General features: G+C 50.4%; 2 protein-coding genes and 1 long non-coding RNA gene across 12 annotated transcripts in view; 2 read left to right on the top strand and 1 right to left on the bottom strand.

Moving 5' to 3' along the window:
- The first annotated feature begins 1,274 nt into the window (after positions 1-1,274).
- On the top strand, positions 1,275-21,235 carry SLC5A11 (solute carrier family 5 member 11). Of its 4 annotated transcripts, none has more exons than XM_067534340.1 (16): positions 1,275-1,473; positions 4,548-4,724; positions 5,738-5,809; positions 6,680-6,784; positions 7,358-7,417; positions 8,266-8,370; positions 9,915-10,020; positions 10,564-10,644; positions 11,120-11,325; positions 12,313-12,448; positions 14,508-14,615; positions 15,294-15,444; positions 15,963-16,131; positions 17,018-17,233; positions 18,187-18,349; positions 20,055-21,235. In XM_067534340.1, exons 2-16 carry the CDS (start codon positions 4,593-4,595, stop codon positions 20,273-20,275), a joined length of 2,031 nt encoding a protein of 676 aa, XP_067390441.1. In that variant the 5' UTR covers positions 1,275-1,473; positions 4,548-4,592; the 3' UTR covers positions 20,276-21,235. The 4 variants fall into 4 exon arrangements, 3 of the variants coding, with proteins under 3 accessions (XP_067390441.1, XP_067390440.1, XP_067390442.1); XR_010917336.1 differs by lacking the exon at positions 1,275-1,473 and adding an exon at positions 3,114-3,206 and having other exon boundaries at positions 17,018-17,102; positions 20,055-20,194; XM_067534339.1 differs by lacking the exon at positions 1,275-1,473 and adding an exon at positions 3,114-3,206.
- LOC137144162 (uncharacterized) lies at positions 11,312-22,871 on the bottom strand. 3 transcript variants are annotated; one of them, XR_010917340.1, is made up of 3 exons: positions 22,601-22,871; positions 12,635-12,758; positions 11,312-11,891 (listed from the first exon to the last, which is right to left on the bottom strand). It is a non-coding gene; the product is annotated as an uncharacterized lncRNA (long non-coding RNA). The 3 variants fall into 3 exon arrangements; XR_010917341.1 differs by lacking the exon at positions 22,601-22,871 and adding an exon at positions 21,952-22,018; XR_010917339.1 differs by lacking the exon at positions 22,601-22,871 and adding an exon at positions 21,221-21,395.
- Positions 21,831-22,993, top strand: part of TEX47 (testis expressed 47) — a 32,807-nt gene continuing 31,644 nt past the window's right edge. For 3 of the 5 annotated variants that reach the window (XR_010917337.1, XR_010917338.1, XM_067534347.1), the window contains exon 1: positions 21,840-22,012. Coding sequence is in view for 3 of the 5 variants with exons in the window: in XM_067534347.1 (XP_067390448.1) it covers positions 21,887-22,012 (126 nt within the window). In the remaining 2 variants the exon portion in view is untranslated. Of the gene's footprint in view, positions 22,013-22,993 lie in introns of all 5 variants that reach the window. The other 2 variants (XM_067534348.1, XM_067534349.1) reach the window with 2 other exon arrangements.

The raw sequence follows: 22,993 nt of genomic DNA on the forward strand, positions 1-22,993 counted from the left end.
GTTACAGACACGATTCTACAAAATCACAGATACTGAATCCCAGGAGCGCCAATTAAAATATTTCTAACTATGAGTCAGGCCCCTCACAATCATGTGACTGGGGACAAAATCATAAGCTTAAATCAAAAAAATGTGAGGGTTCTTTTTTCTTTGTCTTCTGGTTTCGGAGCCTTTGGGATTCACTCAAGTCACATTTCCAAGCCTTTCTTCACAACCGCGAGGGTGAGAATTTACCTTTTTATAAACATGAAAGCTGAGCGTCTCCTGCCGTCTCTCGGGTCCAGCTGAGGGGCCGTACGAGAAAGACCAAATACGGTGAGACTTGCAGTAACGTCACTAGAGTTGGCAACACTGGAATTAGCAAGAAAATGAATGAGAGAAACAAACTGATGACATAGGTTCAGTAGCGTCAATCACTGCGGGAAATGCTTTCCCACTCTGCTGTGGGTGGAGCTGGGATTCCCAACAGCTCTCCTCTGCCCAGGCGATGACGGGCACCACAGCGTCAAAGTGGAGCCGAGACCGTGCCAGCTAAAAGGCCTGTAAACCATAACCTAAGAGAATGAAACAGATTAAAATTCTGACTTCAACCCACAGCCTCGAAGTGGATCCTGCCTGGGCTAAATATGTGAATGGGTCAATGCCAGTGTTTTGAATAGCACTGGTAGCAGGGGGATATTTCAGACATCATGTTGTGCCGTGGGATCTTCTGGCTGAGAACAGCACCCACAGCCTGGCTAACCAGAGGTCGTCAGCAGTGGCCATCTCAGAGGGTTGCATAGCACCTTCTGCAGCAACAGGACGTCAGTGCTTTGGTGAGTTCTGGTCTCTCGGTAACGCTTTTAATCCATGTGTTATTTGACGTTAGTGTTTCATTTATTTTAGTTTATTGCTGTCAGAGATGATGCCCCAGCCAGAAGCGAAATCTAGATTCGGATTGGGACCCAGGTGTGAAATTAATATCCAGCTTTAGATTTCGGTTCTGGACACTCACCCGCCCCAAGGTTGGGGTGGGGAGGAGATGGATTTGTTCCTGCTTTTTTACAGATTGCGGGCGTAGCTGTGACTTTAGCTCCAGAGCTAGATTTCAGTTCCCCCTCAGGTTTGGGGAGTTCAGCTTGGGCCCATTTCTCATTGTAGGGCCGGCAGAGCCCATTTCTCATGGTAACTCATCGTCCTTTTAGCTGGACCGATTGCTTAAGAGACTTGCACACTTTGGAGTTTGACCCCACCAGCCCTGATAGTGAGAACAGCACAGCTTTCACACCAGAGGAGAGAGGCACTAAAACAGTAACTAGGGCTAATTAGTTTAACTATCTCTCCACATTTTTCTTCTCATTCCTTGTGAAACTGTTAACATCTTCACTGGCAATTCCTGGTTCCCTGGGACTCTTTAAGCTGCCCTGTGGATTGACAGGCAGTTGGTCAGTGGTGCCTACTGCCAGGGAAGAGGCTGAGACCCAGCTGAACATGGTAAGTTCCTTTTCAGCTTCTTGCTTGTGCCTGGGATGGTCTTGGCTGATAGGTGGGTTTGGTTCTGGTTGTGGGCTCAGTTTTATCCTTCCCACTTCTGTGTGGTTTTTAGCCGAGGAATGGAATTAGGAATGTTTAAAAATCCTATCTGAGAAGCAGTAGGAGTGATACAATCCTGGCGGGTCATGAGATACCCATGTGGGCTGCCATCTCTCCCAGGCCATTGATAAACGGCTGGCTTCAACAGATTCATTTCAATGCCTCGGATGTTCTTTGCTCTGAATCCCTGTCGAGAGAAGCACTGCAGCTCATGCCAAGGGAACTACGGGAGACTAGGCTGTGATCTGAATGAGCAAAACAGTCAAACTTTCCACTGGTCCAAGGCGCACATAGAATTTGAAATCAGATGCAACAGGTTTACTAAACTTCTCCCCACCCCCATGCACGCTGTCCTACCAGGGATCCTACAGAAAGACCAGTAAGCAAATACCTTCCAACCTACCTAAATTCCCCTTGGAATTCCACTTATAGTGTGTATATCGATATACAGATATTCATCTTCAGTTCCTTCCTTTCCTGCTGTGAAATAACACTGCAGTGTTGGCTGTGTGCTACAGACAGCTGCATTTCGGGATGCGGGGGGGGATGAAGGAACTCTTGTATAGAAAGTAAAATCCTGCATAGTGCTGAGTGTGTGCAGCTCACATTGATTTCAATCCCAGCTGCAGATCCTGGGCATCCCTTGGGATTTTGGCCATAACATGGTAAATGCTTTGGGATGAAAGGGGCTGTACGAACATCAGCCAGAAGTGGCAGTAAGTAGGATGTGTTAAAACACGGGTGGTTGAAAGCAGGTGATGGATCTTCACCGTCATGGGGGTGGTGCTCACCATCCAACCTTCTCCCAGCTGCGTGAACCAAACGCTCCTCCTTCTGAAGCAGGATGTCCTGGAGGACTGAGCCCAACAAGGGGCACAGGCTAGAGCGGCACCTTTGAATATTTGGGTAACAGGATGAAACCACCCCACTGTGCCGTCATGTGATGCTGTTCTGCGGTGCCATTACAACACTGCCATTACAACACAGCATGAGGATGTTGGATAAGCTATTGAGAGTCCGCACGCTCTCTGGGTTCTTCCACTCATCCCGGCATGGGAACCTGGCAGCACTAGAGACGGGCATGGCTGGGAACAATTCCAGGCCATTCTTTAGGCAACAGCTAATGCCTGGGACTGGTAGTTGCTGACTGTTCCCTTGGAGAGGCTACTTTATTTCCTTGTATCGGTAAGTGGGCGAGGCCAGTGGCTGTGGTGAAACTAACACCCATGGACAAGGAGCTCTTTTGGCTCTCACCTCCTCAGGGCTGTGCGAGGCAGAACTTGTTTGTCTGCTCCTCACTCCCACAGCACAAGGCAACGAGAGCCTCTGTCAGAGCAGCTGAGCGCTGGAGCAAAGCCTCTCCCACTCGGGGCGTCGGTTTTCCCCCGCGCCCAGGCGGAATCATAAGGTGCCCCATTTTGGGCACAAGAGGCCGAAGGATCCAGCCTGTGCGTGACGAGGAGAAGCAAACGCTGCATCCTGCCATCCTGGAAGAACGACGTCCGAACGGTTTTAAAGCTGCTCTGCAGTCCAGCTTTCTGACCCGCTACAAGGGGGCAGAGTGACCCCCGAAGAAGGGAAGCTCTGTCCCCGTTCAAAGGAACCAGCTCCATGGCAGGGCAGGGAAAGTGAAGGTAAATCATCAGCGAGCTAGGGAGCTGGGCAGTGATGTGCTGGGGGGGAATTGTGGGGGCTGCTGGGAAACCTTTGTTAAAACCCCACCATCAAACTGGAAGGGAAACTGCTTGGGGCAAGCTCTCTGCTTCTCCTGGAGGTGCCCCCTCTCTTGCTCGGGCTAAGGCAGCCCTGGGGAGTGGACATGTCCGGGGACTCTCCCAGTGCTGACGCGGAGCAAATGTTTCACCTTTGGAGGGGACGCAATTGCACCGACTGGTAGCTTGGTTCAGCTCATTCCCTGGGGCAGGGTGCCTCTCCAGTTCCCCAGGAGGCCTTCGCCCTGGGCCCTTGCTCCCAAGGCCACGAGCTGGACACTGCACCAGGGCGCTCCCAGCTCACGCAGCAGAGTTCTCAGATCCCAGCGCAGACAGCTCAGTGGTTTGTTCTAGTGCCACCTCCCCCTGGGCTGGGCTTACAAGAAAAAGCTTTTGTTTAAATGGAAAACAAACAAATATATCATCCTCCTCCCCCCCCCCCATGTGGGGCTGTTGCAGGCAGAGGGAGGAATGTTTGTGGGAGCCCCTGGTTAGGGGTTGGCAGCTGGTCCCTTTGGAACCTGTCAGTGCCGTTTTCTGCAGCAGCAGAGCAGCACACGCAACCTCTGCTGCTCCTCTCTGGTGCCTCCACGCTCCTCCCAGCCCTGCTGAGGGTTCATGGTCTCAGTCTCTGCTGACACGCTCCCATTCCCCCCGCCTGCCATGCTGGGCGATAAGGGAAGAGCATGGGCAGGGCCTGGATGCCAGCCATGTGGACTCACTTGTGAGGTGATTGAAACATTCTCTCCTCTCGGGCGCCAGTCCAACTCTGAGTAAAGGCCAAGAGAAAGACTCCCACAGTCCTCGATGGAATCTGGGCCGGGCCCTTTGATTGTAGCACGGAGCGACCAACCATCGGGATTCTGGGCATTCACAGTCACCCCCACTCTCCTGGCTTCCAAGGAAAGAATTGCTCAGCTCTTGTTTAGTTCATTCTTTCTGGCTATTCACAGGCATTTCTGTGGCTGCAGCTTCTCTCCCAGGTCAGTGCATACAGTACTGCCAAACCTGCAACCACAGGCCCACCCACTCCTCCAGATCACCAGTCCCCACCCCATCTGGCAGAGGTTGCTCCGCTCTGCTGAGAGCTCCGCAAAGATAACACGAGACCCCCCCCCAAGGGAAAAGACCACTCACAAGTTTGAGACGCCATCCCCGGCTGGCCCAGCCCATGATTCAGGATGGGGGCAACATCCTCACTGCACTGGCATAGCTGCTTTAACAACACAGGTCCCGATAACGCGGTATCCCACTTTTAAACAGATAAATGCATCCAGAAAGAGAGGAACGCAATCCATATGAGACCCGATGGAGACCCCTACTCACACGCCGCCCTCTGTCACGCCCAGCTGGAATGCATTTCCCCAGCAGAACCTGGAGGCTGTGGACATTGGTGTTCTTGTTCTGTACTTTGTGTTCGTCCTGGCGGTTGGATTGTGGGTAAGGAGATGCTCTTAGAGCCTTTCTTATGTGTTCTGTTGTATTTAAAAGCGATGGTAGCGCAATTGTTTACTTAGGCTTTCACCAGGCCTAACTTCACTGACGACCACTGACCAAATCAAAATGCACGATGTTTTGTGGTTTTCACACTTGTTCCCCCAGATCTGGGGATATAATCTCAGCCACTTCATAGGAGTGCTGCTCAGGGTTAATATTTTGGAAACGCTTGAGGATCCTTTGATGGAAGGGGCCATAGACGTACAACGTAATATTATTATTAATGCTAATGTTTGATATCCAGCCTGGACAGAATCCAACGCACTTTAGGCTGCTACAAAACTATCCAGGAAATCATATTTGCTTGACAATAAGATTCTGATAGAAGATCCTACAAACTACAAATACTCTTAAACTGTAGCTAAGCCATAAATCAACTTTCTGTCACGGCTTCTGTCACAGGAAAAGGCCAACTCAGCTGCCACGAGATGGGGCAGGAATTGCTGCTCTCTCCAGATATGAGTGCATCATTCACATAATATGATATAAGATAAGTGAAGACTATAAAAAGTGAGAGTCCAGAGTTCTAAGTCTAACCCTGAGTAACCCGCTCAGATACATCTGAAACAAGCGATGTCCCGAATTCATGGCCCAAATCTGCCTGCATTCCTTGTGTATCTGGAGTGATCTCAACATTTATTGCAGAAAACACAGAACCAGGAAGCTGAGATAATAGAAAACTTTGCACATGGTACAGAATCAAACCTCTCCCTGGTGGCAGTTCTCTTCTTCCCTCGACAACTATTTTTCATGGTATCCCTCATTTTGTATCTTTGCCGTTCAGGATTCTGTAGCAGCAGCAATTGAGGGTGCTTCAGCCATAACAAAACCCACCCACGTCTAACGGGGAGGACAGTACAGAGTGTCCCTCTGGGGAAATGACTGTGTGTTCTGTAACGTTCTGAGCAGAAACTGGAGTGGTCTAAAGCTTTTGTCCTGTTTTTCTGCTTTCCCAGTCCATGTGGAAGACAAAGCGAAGCACGGTGAAGGGTTATTTCCTGGCTGGAGGAAAGATGGTTTGGTGGCCTGTAAGTGTCTCCATTAAATTGCCTGTTCCTCTGTGTCACAGTGAGACTGACAGGTGCTTTTATCCCTCGGGAATGTCTCTCTGTGGTCAGAACAGGAGACCTCTCTCACGTTTTCACACTTAAATATCAGAGCCTGTGACCTGCTTTTCCTCCATTTCCAAAGCCTGGGGGAGGAGGTAACCTCCATCCAATAATATACCCGTCACAGCCCCCGCCCCCTGCACCAAGATGGTTCCTGTTTGCTGATTTGCAAGACTCATTTATTTCCTCAAGCTTTGAGTTGGGGCTTCAGGGCCAAGGGCGGCTGGGCCTCCAGCGAGGAAGAGCCATTTCCCATTGAGCTGGTGTGCTGGGGGAGGGGTTTGATTCGGGATGGGCTGATCACAATTAAGCCAATCAAGCTATAAGCAGCTGACTGATCACCTGGCAGTTCTGTTTGTTTCATCCTGTGCCCCTTTGCTTGTCTTTGAGGCTCCCCAGTGGAGGGACCGTGACGCCGCGGCTAGGAAGCGGGCTGCTTCCATGCAACCTCACAGATGAGTGACAGAGCAGGAGGGAAGGATGAGGTCAGACAGCAGTGCCGGTGTCAGTGAGCGAATGGGGGGAAGAGAAAAGACAGCAGGGGCTAGGAGGGAGGGGATTTCAATTCCCACTGACGGTGAGAAAACACCAGGCTGGCATGTGGGAACTGGATCTCTGCAAGGTCTATATGGAGTGGCTCCAATGGAAGATCTGAGACACTGGCCCACTCCATTTATTTATATATGGCTCACTTCTGAGACCCCTCCGCTGGGGTCTGAGAATCTTCCGAGCCTCTGAGAATGATGCCTTATGCCATATCCAGAACTAGCTTCTTCCTTATCACTGCAGGTGGGTGCGTCCCTGTTTGCTAGCAATGTTGGGAGTGGACATTTCATAGGCCTGGCTGGCTCAGGGGCGGCGTCAGGAATCGCTGCTACCGCGTATGAGTGGAACGTAAGTATTGCACTGCAGAAGCTGCTCTCAGTGACGTTGGAAGTTGGCTTGGTCCTTTCTAGCTTTTCCTGTATTGCACTGACATGACTCCATCGGCAGCTATGTAAGAGGCAAAGCTGTTTCCACGTTGTCTATTAATTATATTACAGTATGTTCCAATGCACGAGGATCATTCAGGTTGATCTAGTCTAAGATATTATCCGAGTTAGGGCCCTCAATCTGCTTGGCATTGCAGCTTGTACAGGTGCACTAATGTTGGGCAACATTGCATCCGTGGTCAGGGCTGTAAGAAACCTGTGGCTACCTAGGTCTTTGCAATTCTCACTATGCTGCATCACGCGGCTCCTTGGAACTTCACAGCAGCAGCAGCGAGAGAATTCAGATCCCACAGCTCCAAAAGCCTGTGACCCGACTACATGAGCCAAAGAATCTCTGCTAGCTGTTAGCGATAGAGAGCCTTTGAGCAAGCGGTGGAGCGTTTTCCGTACATGCATACAGAGGCATGCAGCGCATTAGCCGGCTGAGGACAGCATTTATCAGTATCGCTGACCTGCGTTTCCTTTGCCTCTCTAGGGAATGTTTTGTGTTTTGGTGCTGGCCTGGCTATTTCTTCCTATTTACATAGCAGCAGGGGTAAGTAAATGGGCCGCACTGGGTGTGTCAGTGATTTGCTTTTTCAATATCCTTTTAAATGTTCGGGTTTTTAAATGCTGAACCTACTAGAAAGCCCCGAGCGCTGCGTAAAGTCCGTGAAGCAGCAGCACTGCAGGATTCACATGCAGGTCTGTCGTTCCCTAGATGTACTAGTGGAGGGGAGAGGTGCCCATGAAAGATTTACCTGGGGAAAGGAAATCAGTCTGGAGATCTCATGGATGAAAGAGGGGACAGGAGGACCCACATGTGTTGAGCCCAACGGAGCAATGCCATGTCCCGCTGCCAAGAGCAAGCACTGCTTTCAAAGCTGCCCCTCCTGAGAAATGAAGCATCAGGGACAGATGTTGGAGTTCAGGTGGAAATGGTGCTTCCCTGACCCCAAGATGAGGAGCGATGTGATGGTGACACTCAACATTCCCGAGATACTGCCACGCAACTAGGGGCGAGTCTGGCTTTACCAGACTGTCCAGTGGGACAGGTGATGGCTTGAAAACTGTTAGGTAGGATTAGGCCAGGGAAATGACATGGAGCTCAGAAATCCCAGATGAAGTAGGGAACAAAGTGGATGAGTCTCCAAAGGGTGTGAAGGCTCCCTGATCAAGTATGCTCTTGGACCTTGTGCCAGACCCTAGAGGCAAAGTATTGGTGACAGTTCATTGCATCAGAGCGTGGAGCTAAGAGGGACAGACATTTCCCAGAAGATATATCAAGACACAGCAGTTGGCCAGGGTTTATCAACCACACAGGCTCTGTACCAATGCTTCTGTGTGCTACTCAGAGGAAGTTTTTGTATTTTACCCCCTCTGATACAATCTCCTTTCCTGCAGGTTACAACCATGCCTGAATACTTACAGAAACGATTCGGTGGCAAAAGAATACAGATATTCCTGGCAATTCTCTATCTGTTCATCTATATATTCACCAAAATATCAGTAAGTAAGAAGAATGAAAGACGACTGACTAGAATTCACTTTGAAAGAGTGCATCTGTTTTAATCTATGGGACTGATAAATGCAACTGAGTCATGTCCCCTCGCTACTGTAGCGGCAGTGATATTAGGAAAAGGTCTTGGAAGAGTGGATAACAAGAATAGCTTTCAAGTATTTCAAGAAGTTAGGCTCATGCCAAACCCCAAGATCAGCTTTGCCATGAATTATTTGAATCTTTGGTGCTGGAGGAGGGAGAGCTTGGTAATATAGCACACCAGTCCAGCCAAGAGGGGAGAGTCGTTTTCACTGGAGATTTGTCTGCTGTTAGATTTTGTGCATCTGCTCAGTTAATTTGGTGTGTCCTCTGTGTACATACAGGATATAGGAGCATATGTGAGTGGGATGCACCCTCCAGCAGAAGGAAGAACCTTGCTGGCTGCCTAGTTTAGTAATTTATTGCTTCTATTTGCTCTAATGCTTTAAATGAGTGATGTATTCACCCGCTGTGCAGTACCTGGCCGGCTGTTAATTAACCACCAAATAGTGCTTGAATTGACAAAATAAGAAAAACTCCCAGCTTAGTTTTTTCCTTGTACAGGCAGCAGCAGGAAGGGTAGATTGGCACATGCCTCCCCCACCCCACTTGAAACTGGACATGTCCAGGGTGTCAGATTGGGGCCAGTTGGCTGGTCCTTGGTACGGTTTTTTTGTTTAATGGAAACAATCCATTATTTTATTCAAATCCCTAATGGCAGGTTTTCTGGGTCATTCCAATGCCCAGTTGTTGGATAATGGGACAGGCCTATTTATTTACAGCTGGCCAAAGTCATCCAGACGTTGCACAAATACATGTTTTCCTGGTCTGCAGATTGCATTTATACCTAGCTTTTCTGCAGTGCAACCACCTCAAGCAGCCGGGACACGAGCTGGCTGCTCGGTTCCTAACCCCCAGCTCTATACCAGCACCCGGTGGGAATCCCCGCTGAGCGTCATTCAATGCCAGCCAGAGGAGAGGAATTTGCATTATGTCAACCCATGGAGTTCTGGCTGGCTACTGTCCTCAGCACTCCCCCTCCACAGGGCTCCAGCACTTATGGCTGCTCCAGTTTCTGCCCCTCAGCCCCACCCTGTCACCTCATTGTCCCATCACTCCTTGGCTCTCCCCGTGTCCACTGCTGAGGCATGGAGATGCAACCCCCCCACCAATAAAGTAATTTCCTCTTAGAATTTAGCTGTCTCTCAATGGAAGGCTCCCCACCTCCCCCTGTGCAAAACGAGGCGTTTTCCTCATTTAATTGTATCTGAACACTCAGTTGAGCTTGGCTGCTAATGAAGAGGGAGGAGAAGGAGGTGAGGCAGGGTTAGGGTTACATGCTGCTTGGAGCAGCTGCCCTGAAGATTGATAGAAAACAGAGCCATGAGAAGTGAATCAAACAGGCTGGTCCTTGAGAAACACAAGCTCTGGGGGGCTTAGTGCCCACCCAGCTATCTGACATTACGCGCTGAACTGTCACCATTGTAATCCTTTTAAATATCTCTCCCATTAGGTTGATATGTATGCTGGGGCCCTATTCATTCAGCAAGCCTTACGCTGGGACCTCTATGTTGCTGTCTCAGGTCTACTGGCGATCACTGCTATTTACACTGTTGCAGGTGCGTCTGTAAGTTTCAGGTCATAGAAAGGGTGCCGTGCAATGTCACACTTCGTTGTTACAGTGTTGAGAACAGCCGCACCGTGTACCATCTCTCTCCACACGTGTAATAAGTATTCAGTGGTTTCCACAAGGTACTGTTCTTAAAGTACTTCCTTCTTACTAGGCGAGGCACTAAATCTGTCTGTCTGCCCTTTACCAAGATGACTGTTGATAATGAAAAAACTAATTATGGTAATGCACCTGTCACTCCAGGTGATTTTTCAGTGCATCTCCCATAGAGATTTCTGCTATGGGTTTGGGTTTCTAGTGACAAAACGCTGACTCACTGTGGTTCAAAACATGCAACATTTCAGCCAAGGTATCAGCCATGGGAGTTGGCCAAACCATCCCACAAAATGGTCAAACCAATCCACAAAACATCCCAGTGAGTCAGGTGAAGCATTATGGTTATGCTACTGGTCAACATACTTTTGCAAAGCAGGAGATATTATACAGAACAAACCCAGTTCCTGACAATTTCTCCCTCTGATTTTTTCTTTAGGTGGCCTGGCAGCTGTGATTTACACAGATACTCTGCAGACTCTCATCATGCTGGCTGGGGCGTTAACTCTTATGGGGTTCAGTGAGTACTTCTCTGGGCTTTTATTGCTAAAAATACGTTTGTTCCTATACCAAATCACTGCGAATATGTGTCACTGGAACAATCCATTTAATGTTTTATTCGGCGCATCTTATGTGAAATATACATTCATGTTAGAATATTTTCTATACATATAATCTTGTGAATGTTCTTTATAGAGTGAAGAGTATAGGGGAGTTCCATGATAGATATAAAACCCACCAAAATAAACAGAAAACACGCCTGTGGTCTGAGATTCATACCAAAGCAAACATCTACTTCTTCTAGCCAAATAATTTATGGTATTAAACCAAATTTGTCATTGTAGGTCTTGATCCAACGCCCATTGAAGTCTATCAGAGTCATTCTATTGACTTCAATGGACGCTGGATCAGGATCATACAGAGCAAACTGCAGAGAGTGAAAATAATAGCATGAACCTGATCAATGTGGTAACTGCTTCCTATTCCCATTTTAGGCTTTGTTAAAATTGGTGGGCTTGAAAATTTGCAGGCCAAATACTTTAAAGCCATTGCTAGTAGCCACAAAGGGAACAGTAGCTGTGGCTTACCAAGAGAAGATGCCTTCCACATTTTCCGAGACCCTGTCACCTCTGACCTTCCCTGGCCAGGAGTTCTGATTGGAATGACCATCCCATCTCTGTGGTACTGGTGTACAGATCAGGTAGATCAATATTTATTTCACAGGATTAACCCTTAGGTTGGGTTATGAGACATGCCATCTGGCTGGCTGTAGAATCATGCAGAGCTTTCATAGCAAGCAACTAAGGCCGAGTTTCTTTACAAACCCTAACACTCAGGACAGAACCTGGGCTGAATTTTGAGGGGACTAGGACTGATTTACTCTTTCTGGTGGAAACCATGTGAAATTTGATTATTTCAACTCCACACCAGACAAAACTTGACACCCACGGCTAAGTTAAATTGAAGAGTTTTGGAGATCATTTGAACTCAGAAATGTAACGTGACAGGGATGTAAAGCCCAAACTCTGAAGTGGGCATGTCTGAATCCAGTGTGAACCCACACCCTTCAGGATGTGCAGGGCTCCAGTTGTCTTCTCTCCAGTTGCAAACAGCAGTGCCAGGAAGAGCAGAATCATAACAAAATCTGCATCAGTTGTTTCTGGGGCATTCGTTTCTCAAACTCTTTTTACAGAGTGAGGGTCAATTTAGGAGATGTCCGCAAATTTATCCCTGTGCCCTGGCTTGTGAGGCAGTAGCGCTGTTGACCTGACAAGCCAAAAAAATGGCATATAAGATACACAGGGTCCAACAAAGAACAAAATGTGGGGAAAAACAATGACTGTGATTTCCATAGGTTAGAAGAGAACACAGTGAGATGTCTCTTGCATAAAGGCAGGGTTAAAGCACTACAAGTGAGTTAGCTAATTTAGGGCATGATCGTACAAGGTAGAGACAACGGGTAGCTAAGAGGACTCAGCACGTTACAGGACCAGCTCCTTCATGATGATGATGGTCTGAGTTCCCTCTCAGGTAAATCAGTGCAATCCAGAACAGAGTCTGACCCTAGAGGCTGGTGCTTCCAGAACCAGCACGGCCAATTATAAACAGAACAACATTCGTCACATCATCTTGTCTCTAGTTACTCTGCCTGCAAGACACTGGATCAAACTCTCTTCCTCATTTACAGGTCATTGTTCAGCGGTCCTTGGCAGCTAAAAACCTCTCTCATGCTAAAGGAGGTTCTTTGCTGGCCTCTTATCTGAAAGTCTTGCCTCTCTTTATGATGGTGATGCCAGGCATGATCAGCCGGGTTCTCTTCCCAGGTAAGCGGGGAAGGAGAGAAATACCCCTTGTGTCTGTCACTACAGATTGTGATTTCTATGTGGTCCATAGGCGACAGACCTGAGAGTATCAGCTAAAAAGTTGTAGCGGCTCAAGTGCCAGGAGCATGAACCTGCAGTTCAGGATAGAATTTGTTTTCAGCTAGCGCTCTATTACTCTACTCTCACCTTGCTGTCCTGGGTCCACACCCTTCATCCCGAACACAAGTCCCAGGTCTCAGGTGCTTCTTCTATCAACCCAGCTTTAAGAGCTGCCCCGATGGTGTTCCCTCTGGGCTTCATGACTGTGGCCCTGAGAAAAGAAAGAGACAAAATCCTAAACAATCTGCTCCCTGAATGTTCTAAGCCACTGAGGGCAGGCCTGCACTTACAGAGTTATGTCGAAACAGGTCAGCATTGGGTGACAAAACTATGCTGGTGTACACACTGCAGTGCTCCGCCCGCCGGCAAAACTCCTCTGCTTCGGCGACAAAACAAAACCACCTCGACAAGAGGCGTGGAGCTTTTTAAGGCAAAGTTAGCGTGACAAAGCGTCAGTGTAGATGCTGTGTGCCCATAACTGAGCTCCAGCAGCTGTCCCACCATGCCCAGCCTGACCGCTCTGCTCACTGGTTTGAACTCTGCTGCACTGCCCTGCACTCCAGCTACACAGATATGCGCCCTTCCCCCGTCAAAGCCCAGGAAGTTTTGAAATTGCTCAGCGTGGAGAGCTCACACAGCCACTGCCCAGCTGAGCATGCTGGTGTAGTATCGCTAGCTGGGACTTACCAGAATTTGGGACCGTTCCAGTTTCTGTCACGTAGGATGTCTTTTCTGCTCTCCTATCAGTATTGCTTCCTGTTCCAGGGGTATGATTCCGATGGGTGGCGTGCATGCTCAGTACAACCTAGGTCCCAAATTCGGGTATGTCCTGGCTAGTGATACTACACCCATAGCAAATGGGACTGCCAGGGAGGGGGCGGCTCATTCTCCTGGGTCTGTGGGGAGACGAGGCTGTGGGAGCACTCAGAGGGGATCAATCCTGCTCTCCTAGGGCAGGCATGCCAGCAGCGTGGGCTGCTGCTGGGGGAAGAACGGGGAGAGACTCCTGATGTGCTGTGCAGAGCCAGGGAGGGAGGCGGGGCTGATGTCAGGATGTCGTCCCCCCTTACAGGTCTCCGCTGAGCTGGGGTGGGGGGTCAGGAGGACCCCAGCTGTCTGTGCACTAGCTTCTGCCTTCGGATTGGTTGTTTCCGGCTGCTGTCTGAACTTAAAAGAGACAGCGTGTGGACACACTCACTGTTCCCCCCCCACTCCCCCAAACACTGGCTCTGTTTCTCTGACACACACACATTTCTGTGGGCTTTTTGTGTGTGTGTTCAGCAATGTCAGCTTGGCTGGCAGGGCTGGTGAGACACTGCTGTCAATCTGGTAGATGCCCATGGAACAATGGGACTCAAGAAACCTTCATCCTGTGATGCTGCGCCTGCCCCAGGAGGCATCGCAAACCCTTCCCAAAGCACCCTGCGTGCAGTCGCACAGTGAGATGGCTCCCCACAGTGCACTGCTCCCTGTGTCAGTGCAAGAGCTGGTGGTGTGAATGCACTCCACCGACAGACGGAGCACAGTGAGGACACGCAACAGCGGGTTAATTACAGCTTTGGCTGTACGCCGGCATGACCTGTGTCGACTAAACTCTGTAGTGTAGACGAGGCCTGAGAGAGAGTGAGCACACGTCTGTTGGTGTTAGCACGTGTCTGGAGGGAGTCACTATTTTCTCATGGTTAATAGCATTAGTTTTTAAAAGGACAGTGTTTAGAGAGTACAGCCAGGCGTACAAGACGAATCAGCTGTTAAGGACAAATCTCTTGATTAGCCCTATTTAAGTTGGCAGGATCTTTTACCCAGAAGATGAAGCTAAGAAAGGGGAAAGTTAGAGCTACTCTTGTGTGTGTGTGCAGTATGCTTCATTATCTGCTGGATGGGTTCTGCTCCATGGTTATTGTCTGGACATATTTGTTTCTTGCAACTACTGATTCCTTTCCCCCTATGTTTATTGTAGATCAGGTGGCTTGTGCAGACCCAGAAATCTGTCGGGAAATCTGTGGCAACCCATCTGGCTGTTCTGATATCGCTTATCCCAAACTGGTCATAGAACTGCTGCCTCTAGGTGAGGACCAACACTAACATGGACATGGGCTACACCAAACAAAACAATGACTGTAGAAAATGTACGGATAGGAGAATAAACTACAGGTGTGATGTGGGGTCTGACGGGACAGTGACAAATAAGGAAAAACATGCAACAGGGGACACAGCTGCTGCGAGATGCCTCTGCAGGGAAGCAAGGCATCCAGCCTTCAGGAAGTCTATTTCTATCACCTGGACATGACAAATTCCTTAAAGGATAACACATTGTATTGTCCACGTGCGCTGAGTTACACTAACGCTGCGGAGAGCACAATCACTATATGCCCAAGAGGAAACGGATTGGGTCTCCTCCTTGCATCTTCACTGCCTCTCTGATATGCACTGAGGTGTCCCTGCCAGCTCCCAGAGGAGATTAAAGACTGTGCCCACACAGACAGAGCTATGTGGTCCAAGAGGAAAAAGACTGACAAGTTCCTATGGCCTGGGAGGTCATCCGCTGTCCAGGACTCTTGGGAGGGCAGGGTAGGCTGAAGTCCCTCAGCAGAGAAAGGGGTGGGTTCAGAAGGGAGCTGCAACCATTAGTCGGAGAGGTTTGGCTCATGAGGGCGAGGGGTGAAGCTGGACCCTTAGCACTTTCCACACATGGTCTGTACATTCATTGTGACCAGATCAAACATGCCTCTCCCTTTGTTTGCAGGGCTCAGGGGCCTCATGATGTCGGTGATGATTTCAGCGCTTATGTCCTCCCTGACTTCCATCTTCAATAGCTCCAGCACCATATTCACCATGGACCTCTGGCGGCACTTCCGGCCCCGTTCTTCCGAGTGGGAGCTCATGATTGTCGGCAGGTCTGAAGCTCTAGGGGGTGGCGTGTTAAATCAGAGTGCATGTCCTGGAGAGGGGTCACACCACTCTCTGCTCTCTAGTGCCCTGGTATAAACTGAGAGTAACTCCATCTTCAGAGCACATTGCTCCAGACCTACAGTGCAATAACTGAGAGCAGAATTTGGCCCTTCCATCCATGGGTTTTTTTTAATGTTGCCAGTGTTACATTTTCTTTACCTGGTTGCTCATGAGAACGAACCTGGCCCCACGAACCGACGTGAATTATAGCAGCAGAACCAGGATTTAGGAGGTTGAGGTGGCAGAAAGGGACACAAGGGCGACAGCGTCTAGATTTGGATGTTCGTGTAAGGCTGGACGCCAAGAGAAGACGGGCAAGGGGACACAATAAGATGAACAAGGGCCAGGCGCTGGGGAGTCCCTTACCATTGGGTAGCCCTGACAGAGAGGAGGGAAGGTCTCCTGGGAAGGGAGCCTTCAGGGGAATCGACAGCAATAACACTCTCTTCTTCTTCTTGAGCAGGGTGTTTGTGCTGCTGCTTGTGGGGGTGTCCATTCTGTGGATCCCGCTGGTGCAAGCCAGCCAAGGGGGACAGCTCTTCATTTATATCCAGACCATCAGCTCCTACCTGCAGCCCCCGGTGGCCATGGTTTTCATCCTGGGCTGTTTCTGGAAGAGAACAAATGAAAAGGTAACATTTGGGCAGGGTCTGACACACCCTTCTCTGTGTGCTGGGTGCCCAGTCTGTCCTTCCGCTGTCTACGTGGACAAACAGCCAGGCGGCTTGACCAGCTGCACTGTATCACTGCTCTGCCTCTCCCTTGTGGGATCTCTGTGGAGTGACTGCACCCTCGCTTGGGGCATCCTGCGAAGGCCACGGGTCCATGCAGCAGGGAACATTTCCTGCTGCTCTCCAGCGATTCCCTCGGCTGCTCTAGGAGAGAGAGGACGAAGGTTGCAAGGTGCCTTTCACAAACCTTGGCGCAGAGATTTACAAGCCATGGGCTTGCACTGGTGTAACCGGGACATGGAGTCCATGGGGGTGGAAAGTCAGTCGGAGGCGGGGAGGGGAGGGTTTGCAGTGGCACAAGGTGCCCACAACCTCTGCTCCTCTGTGGAAACTGGAACTGGTCAATGCAACCCCAAACAAGGGTGGCGCTGGCTGGGGGATGAATCCCCCTGGGTGCAGCAGCCTCTGCTGGCACAAATGGGGAGCACTAGGCACCTCCCCTGTGCCAAAATGTGGTGAAGCCAGCACTCACTTAATCACTCCCCCGCACCAAGTGGGAGCTGCTGCCTATTGTAACAGCACCAGCAGGCCTAGATAGCAGTTCTCCTCCACTGGAAGGGCAGGTCGATAGACTGTGGGGTGCTGTGTATACAAGAGAGACCAGCATAAGGAGGAGACCATGGAGGGAACCTCAGAAACCCCACAAAAAAACCCAATAAACCTCCCCTCACCCCCACAGAATGTCACAGCTGTGACGGTGGCATACCTCGCTCCTACCAGCACTCAGCCTGCATGCCAGCCTGGGTTTCGTTTCCAGGTGCCATCAAGGAATATCTTCATTTCCTAGGGAGCATTCTGGGGCCTGCTGGCTGGCATTCTGCTTGGCTTCATCCGACTGGTGCTGGACTTCATCTACTTGCAGCCACAGTGCGGTGAGCCAGACCTCCGGCCGGCTGTGGTGAAATACGTGCACTACCTGTACTTCTCCATGATCCTCGGTGTCATCACGACAGTCACTGTGGTGGTCGTGAGCCTGCTCACAGAACCTCCCTCGGAGGAAATGGTGCGTCGCCCCCAGCAGGTTTCTTTCACTGGTTTTAATGGCTATCCAGTAAGGCCCCCATTAAACGCCCATGGGGATGGACATTCTCATTCCTCCTGAACATGTGGGAACACTTGCAGTGCCCTATCAGATCATACCAGGCTGGTCTGGCTAGTCTGGCATTCTGCCTCTCTGCCATAGTAAGTGACAGTACAGGTCCCTTAAATCCAGAATCCCACCTCCTGTGTTTTGGCCAACACCCAGGTGCTCCAGGACAAGGGTCTCAAACTCCAGCAGAAGTATTTTAATCCACGACAAATTTGCAACTTTCATCCTATTTATTGTCAGAGAGGCTTTGGCTACTAGGTCACCTGATTAACCTTCTCAAAGAACTGCAATATATCAGTGAGACGCAGTTTTTCCTTACAGAATCCCTTACCTAGTTATTGTCTGAGCACTGTAGAAGCAACCAGCCTCTGGAGAAGGTTCCTGCCAGTCTGCCTAACTTCACCATGCATGCAGAGACGATAAATCCATATCCAATGCGGGATCCATGTGAGAGTGTAATATCCCAGACAATATGAGATGAAAGAACATCACAAAGATTATACACTCTGCTATGATGTGCTGGGCACAGCGGAAAGCAGAGAACAGAGTTCTAGCAGTAATCGTCAGCATCAGGAAAGTAGCAGGGAAGTCCAGCAGGCAAATTTCAGATAAAGGTTTAATCTGGATAAAAAGTATTTTTAGAGCTGCTCTGTTTCTTGTTTCATTTGGCTTCCTCCGTATCTATTTCTATAGCACTGTATCAGCGCTTCACCTACTCCAACGGGGCCGCCCGGGAGGAAGAACAGAATTTGGCCCCAAGAATTTAGAAAAGATAAGAACCCTTCAAAACTACTGTGCTGCTGAGGTGTCCCCTTTAACCAAACATAAGATCCATTTTTCTTTAACAATGCTCTTCATGCCACCAGATCAGTCACCTCACCTGGTTCACACGCTGGGATCTACCAGCCAAGAAGCACCCAGCAGTCAGTACTTCTCCTGAGACTGGAAGTGGCGTACGTAAGCCTGAGCATCTGCCTGTACAGCTCGACATTAGCGTTGTTCCTGAAAATACTTCCAATGACAACACAAGTAGGTGCCCTGTTACTGTATGTGCTACAATTAAAACCAGTCCTTTGTATTTTGTGAAGTTTATAAAGGCAGGAAACGTTAAATGAATCTTGCAACTTCTTTCAGATTTCTGTATCTTCAAGGTGCCGAAACATTTTTTTTATCTGCAAAGACCAAAGATCAGGGCTATGTTTCTTCTGCAGCTTTTTATGGTATCACACGTGCTCACGATGGAGCAGGGAACCCATTGTTCTGCACCAGGGAATAGTGCTTTAGTATCTGCTGCAGGGAGAGTTGGTTGGAAGATGGGAAAAAATTGCCAACATTGTCACAAAATTCCATTTCCATTTTCACTGATGTTTTCTTACCAGCGCTAGTGGCTGGGAAAACCCAGAACCCTGAGCTGAGCTCTTGGCAGGGCGCGAAGGAGAGTTTGCAAACTTTTTTTAATGCGCATTGATGGCCAGTGTTAGATGCACGCTTGTGTGGAGCCTGATCCTGTACGTCTCCGACTCCCAGAGCTGATTGCCAAGTTTTACCCAAACTTGCAATATTGTTTATGTAGCTTGGCAGCCTTGGCCAATGCATATTCCTGTAACAGTGATGAAATGGGGCAATGAGTTAATGCACTAGAGTGCTGGTTCCCAGCTGCTGGGACGTTAGTCTTTTGTGATGGGCATTCTAATGCTCTCCTTTTATTCTGCCCCCCCGTGCACCACTGTTACCTGCTTACTGTTGGGTTATGCATACCTTAATATTCAATAGCGTTTGGGTAACTTGGATTCATGAAGAGCCCGAGCCCTGCCCAAAGTGGGTGAGAGCATACAGAAACAACTGGAAGGTGATGAGCACAGCCAAGATTTTTTAGACTTAGCTAACTGATACCTTTCCTTAAACAGTTGGGAATGGCAGGATTTGAATTCAGATCTCTAGAGAAGAGAGACATTGAGGTGACAAACAGAAATTACTTCAATGGCTACCTAGAGCTTGGTGGAGTGAACATGTCCCTTTGAAGAGTTCTGGTTTGTTTTCGGTGTAGCTATGTCAAAATGGTCTGTGCATGATTGTAACACTGGTGTGTTACTGGGGTTTGTTCCATGGGCAGAATTTTTGCCTCACTATTTACTAACGGCATATTGGGCTGCATTAGTAGGAGCATTGCCAGCAGATCGAGGGAAGTGATTACTCCCCTCTAGTCAGCATTGGTGAGGCCCCATCTGGAGTATTGTGTCCAGTTTTGGGCCCCCCACTACAGAAAGGATGTGGGCAAATTGGACAGAGTCCAGAGAAGGGCAACAAAAATGATTAGGGGGCTGGAGGACATGACTTATGAGGAGAGGCTGAGGGAACTTGTTTAGTCTGCAGAAGAGAAGAATGAGGGGGGATTTGATAGCAGCCTTTAACTACCTGAAAGGGGGTTCCAGGGAGGATGGAACTAGGCTGTTCTCAGTGGTGGCAGATGACAGAACAAGGAGCAATGGTCTCAAGTTGCAGTGGGGGAGGTCTAGGTTGGATATTAGGAAAAACTTTTTCCATGGGAGGGTGGTGAAGCACTGGAATGGGTTACCTAGGGAGGTGGTGGAATCTCCATCCCTAGAGGTTTTTAAACTGCGGCTGACAAAGCCCTGGCTGGGATGGTTTAGGTGGGGTTGGTCCTGGCTTGAGCAGAGGGTTGGACTAGATACCTTCTGAGGGCCCTTCCAACCCTCATCTTCTATGATTTTAGGTGCGACTGGTACTCAAAAAGGGTCGAAACTGATGAGAGTCTTCTTGTGGCTTTGTGGCATGGAGCGCAAACAAGACCATCCTCCTGAGAACGCAGCTCCTCCCAGCCCTGAAAATGCTGTGGCTTCATTGAATGAGGAGCCTTTGGTGAAACACATTCTGAACATCAACTTATTATTATGCGCATGTGCTGGCATCTTTCTCTGGGGCTACTTTGCATAGCAGCTTGCCAGAGGATTCAAGGGTCACTGTCAACCAATTTTAGGCCCCCAAATTAAGATTGGTGTAAATAGTAATATAATTGATGAAGGTTCCGTGTGATTTGTAATCCATTGTTACATTTCATAGGACACAAATTTAAACATTTTAGTTATGAAGGGCTCAGTCTGAGAGGTGCTGAGTATCCTTAACTTCTGCCTCAGCACCAATGAGATCAGTCCCCAAACAGTGAGAGGCTATCCATGTTTAAGGGGCTAGGGGAGGTTTGGAAGGCAGAAGGAGTTTGTTTGGTTATGTTTCACATCTTGATGGTTTTGCCATTAAAACACTAGGGACTCACAAGAACTGCCACAGACGTGTGTAAAGCACTTAATTTCTCTGTGCCTTAACTCCCCCCTCTGTAAAACGGAGGTCATAATCCTTCCTCACGTCCAAGTGGTGGTGTGAGAATCAAGATTTATGTTTGCAAAGTACTCAGATACTGCAGTGATGTACTGGCGTATAGAGATACATTTTGGTATAATGCTTTGTTTTTCCTAATGGATGTTGTAGCTACATAACAGTGGATAAATGTGCAAGCGCATAGGCACATACTGTACAGTTCATTAGATTCCCTTGGCATTTCTGTAATGCAGTTGGCACTAAAATAAAGAGTTGTTTTTTTTAAATTGTTCGCGTCCATTAAAAAAAGAATGGATGTGTTTGTTAGGGTGGGAAGTTAAACCTTCTGCAGAGCTGTAAATCCAAACACAGTGCTGATGTAGTGTGTGTGGACTAGAAAATGAAACTGACTTAAAAAATACAAGGACAGCATAATTTCACTGTATGGCTCAGAAAGTAAAAGTATATTAGGCGTCTTAAATCCTTTCAGTTGTAACGTCAGGTGCTGTTGGTACATAGATACAGAAATTATCGTATGAAGGTAGGAGATTTTGACAGTATCCCTACCGGTGTTTAGAAAAAACGAGGTGATGAGTCTCATGGAGGGAGCTGTTCACTTGCTGCTCTCAGCGGCGCTGCCATGCAGTCCGACCTGGGCTGTGCGAGGGCAGGAGCAGCGAGGAATACGGCCTTCAAAGGCCCTGGCACGACAGGGGTTGGCATGACCCCCGCGGCCTGGGTGAGCGTTTTTGCAGCGTGTCTCAGCCCCCGGCACCGCCGCCGCCTTTCTCCGGGGAAGTCTGCGGCGTGCTGCGAGCCCCGGCTCCGCTTTTAAAAGGACGCTCAGCGGAGAGCGCACCTGCGCTGCGCTGCACTGCGCTGCGGGGAGCGGGGGCTCGGCGCTGCAGGCCGCAATGGGGACAAAGGAAACCCAGCGCTCCTGGGCCAGGCGCCGGCCCGAGCCCTGCGCCCCACACCCCGGGGGGAGCAGCGTGTCCCCCGCCGAGAAGGGCCCCGCTGTCCGCTGACACCCCCCCCCCCGGGCTCCAGGGTGCATGGCCTGCTGCCCCTCCCCCCGCCCCGGAGCCCAGGCCGCTCGCTCGCGCCCCTCACCTCAGGGCGCCCCTCCCCCCACCTCCCCACCCGGCGGGCGCGCGCAGCCGCGGCCTCGAGGCGCTGGGACCCCGCGCGGGCGGAGCGGAGCGGGGCGGGCCGCGCTCTGAGGGGGCCGCCATGTCGGGCGCCCCGCCGCCGCCGCGGCGGAAGATGTCCGTCCGGGCCGAGTCCCTGGTGCCCACCCCGCTGCCGCGCAGCAACCTGCTCGGGGCCCTGGAGGAGAAGCGGCGGCTGCAGCTCAAGGTCCGGGGAGCGGGGAGGAATAGGGGGTGGGGGGAGGTGAGGGCGGGGAATGGGGGGGAGGTGGGGGAGGGGAACGGGGGGTTGGAGGAGGGGTTGAGGAGCAGGAGGAGAGGCGGGGGAGGGGTGAGGAGGCTGGGGGGGGGGGGCAGGCAATGACTCCCCCCCCCCCCCCCCGCAGTGGCTGTCAGAGAGGGGAGGGCCGGAGCTGCCACACCCCAGCGCCAGAGGGGCCTGTCCCTGCACCCAGGTCTTGTCCCTGCTCCTGCTGCGGGGTTCCCCTGCGGGGTTCCCCCTCCTCTCACCAGGCCCGTTTCTCTCCTCTCCACCCCCCGTGCCCGTCCCCTTCTCTTCACGGGCACCTGGGGCCTGTGCCCCCCGCAGCCCCCCCCCCCCTCCAGGGTGCAGAGCCCAGGCCCGGCCCATGGCTAGCTCACTCCTCCCCAGGGTCCTGTGAGGCTCCCTGGGGCTGTGGTCACCGCCGGGCCGGCGCTCAGCGCGTGGGGACCGGGACGTTTTGGCAGGGCGAGGACAGGGCGAGGCTAAAATTAGGGACCCGCTTTACCCCTAAAAAAGGTGAAGGGCACTTACCAGCTCAGCTGCTGGGGCTCTCTCTCTCTCTCTGCTCCCAGGGGCACAGCTTCCTGAAACGGAATAATCTAGCCTCAGGGCAGAAAGGGCCTGATTCTCCCCGTTTGGTGACCTTGTGCCGTCACTGACCCCTCTGCAAAGCCGTGTACAACGCTGCCAGGCCAGGCTAGCCCTGGTTTGCACAACTAGGGCTCCTCGGCTCTGTGGCAATACAAATAATAAATAAGTTGCAAGGCAGTGGAAAATCAGCCCCCAAACAATCTGGACTCCTCCGTTCTGTTCCCACCTCTTCCCCAGCCTGGGGTACTGGAACAATTTGTAGGGGAGCGGGAACGGGTGGGTGCTGAAAGCCTTTGAACCACACGGTAAACTCTGTCTATGATGGAAACCACG

The sequence above is a fragment of the Emydura macquarii genome, unplaced genomic scaffold (genome assembly GCF_026122565.2).
Source record: "Emydura macquarii macquarii isolate MOO-44397 ecotype Brisbane River unplaced genomic scaffold, CSIRO-AGI_Emac_v2 contig_3390, whole genome shotgun sequence".
NCBI lineage: Eukaryota > Metazoa > Chordata > Testudines > Chelidae > Emydura > Emydura macquarii.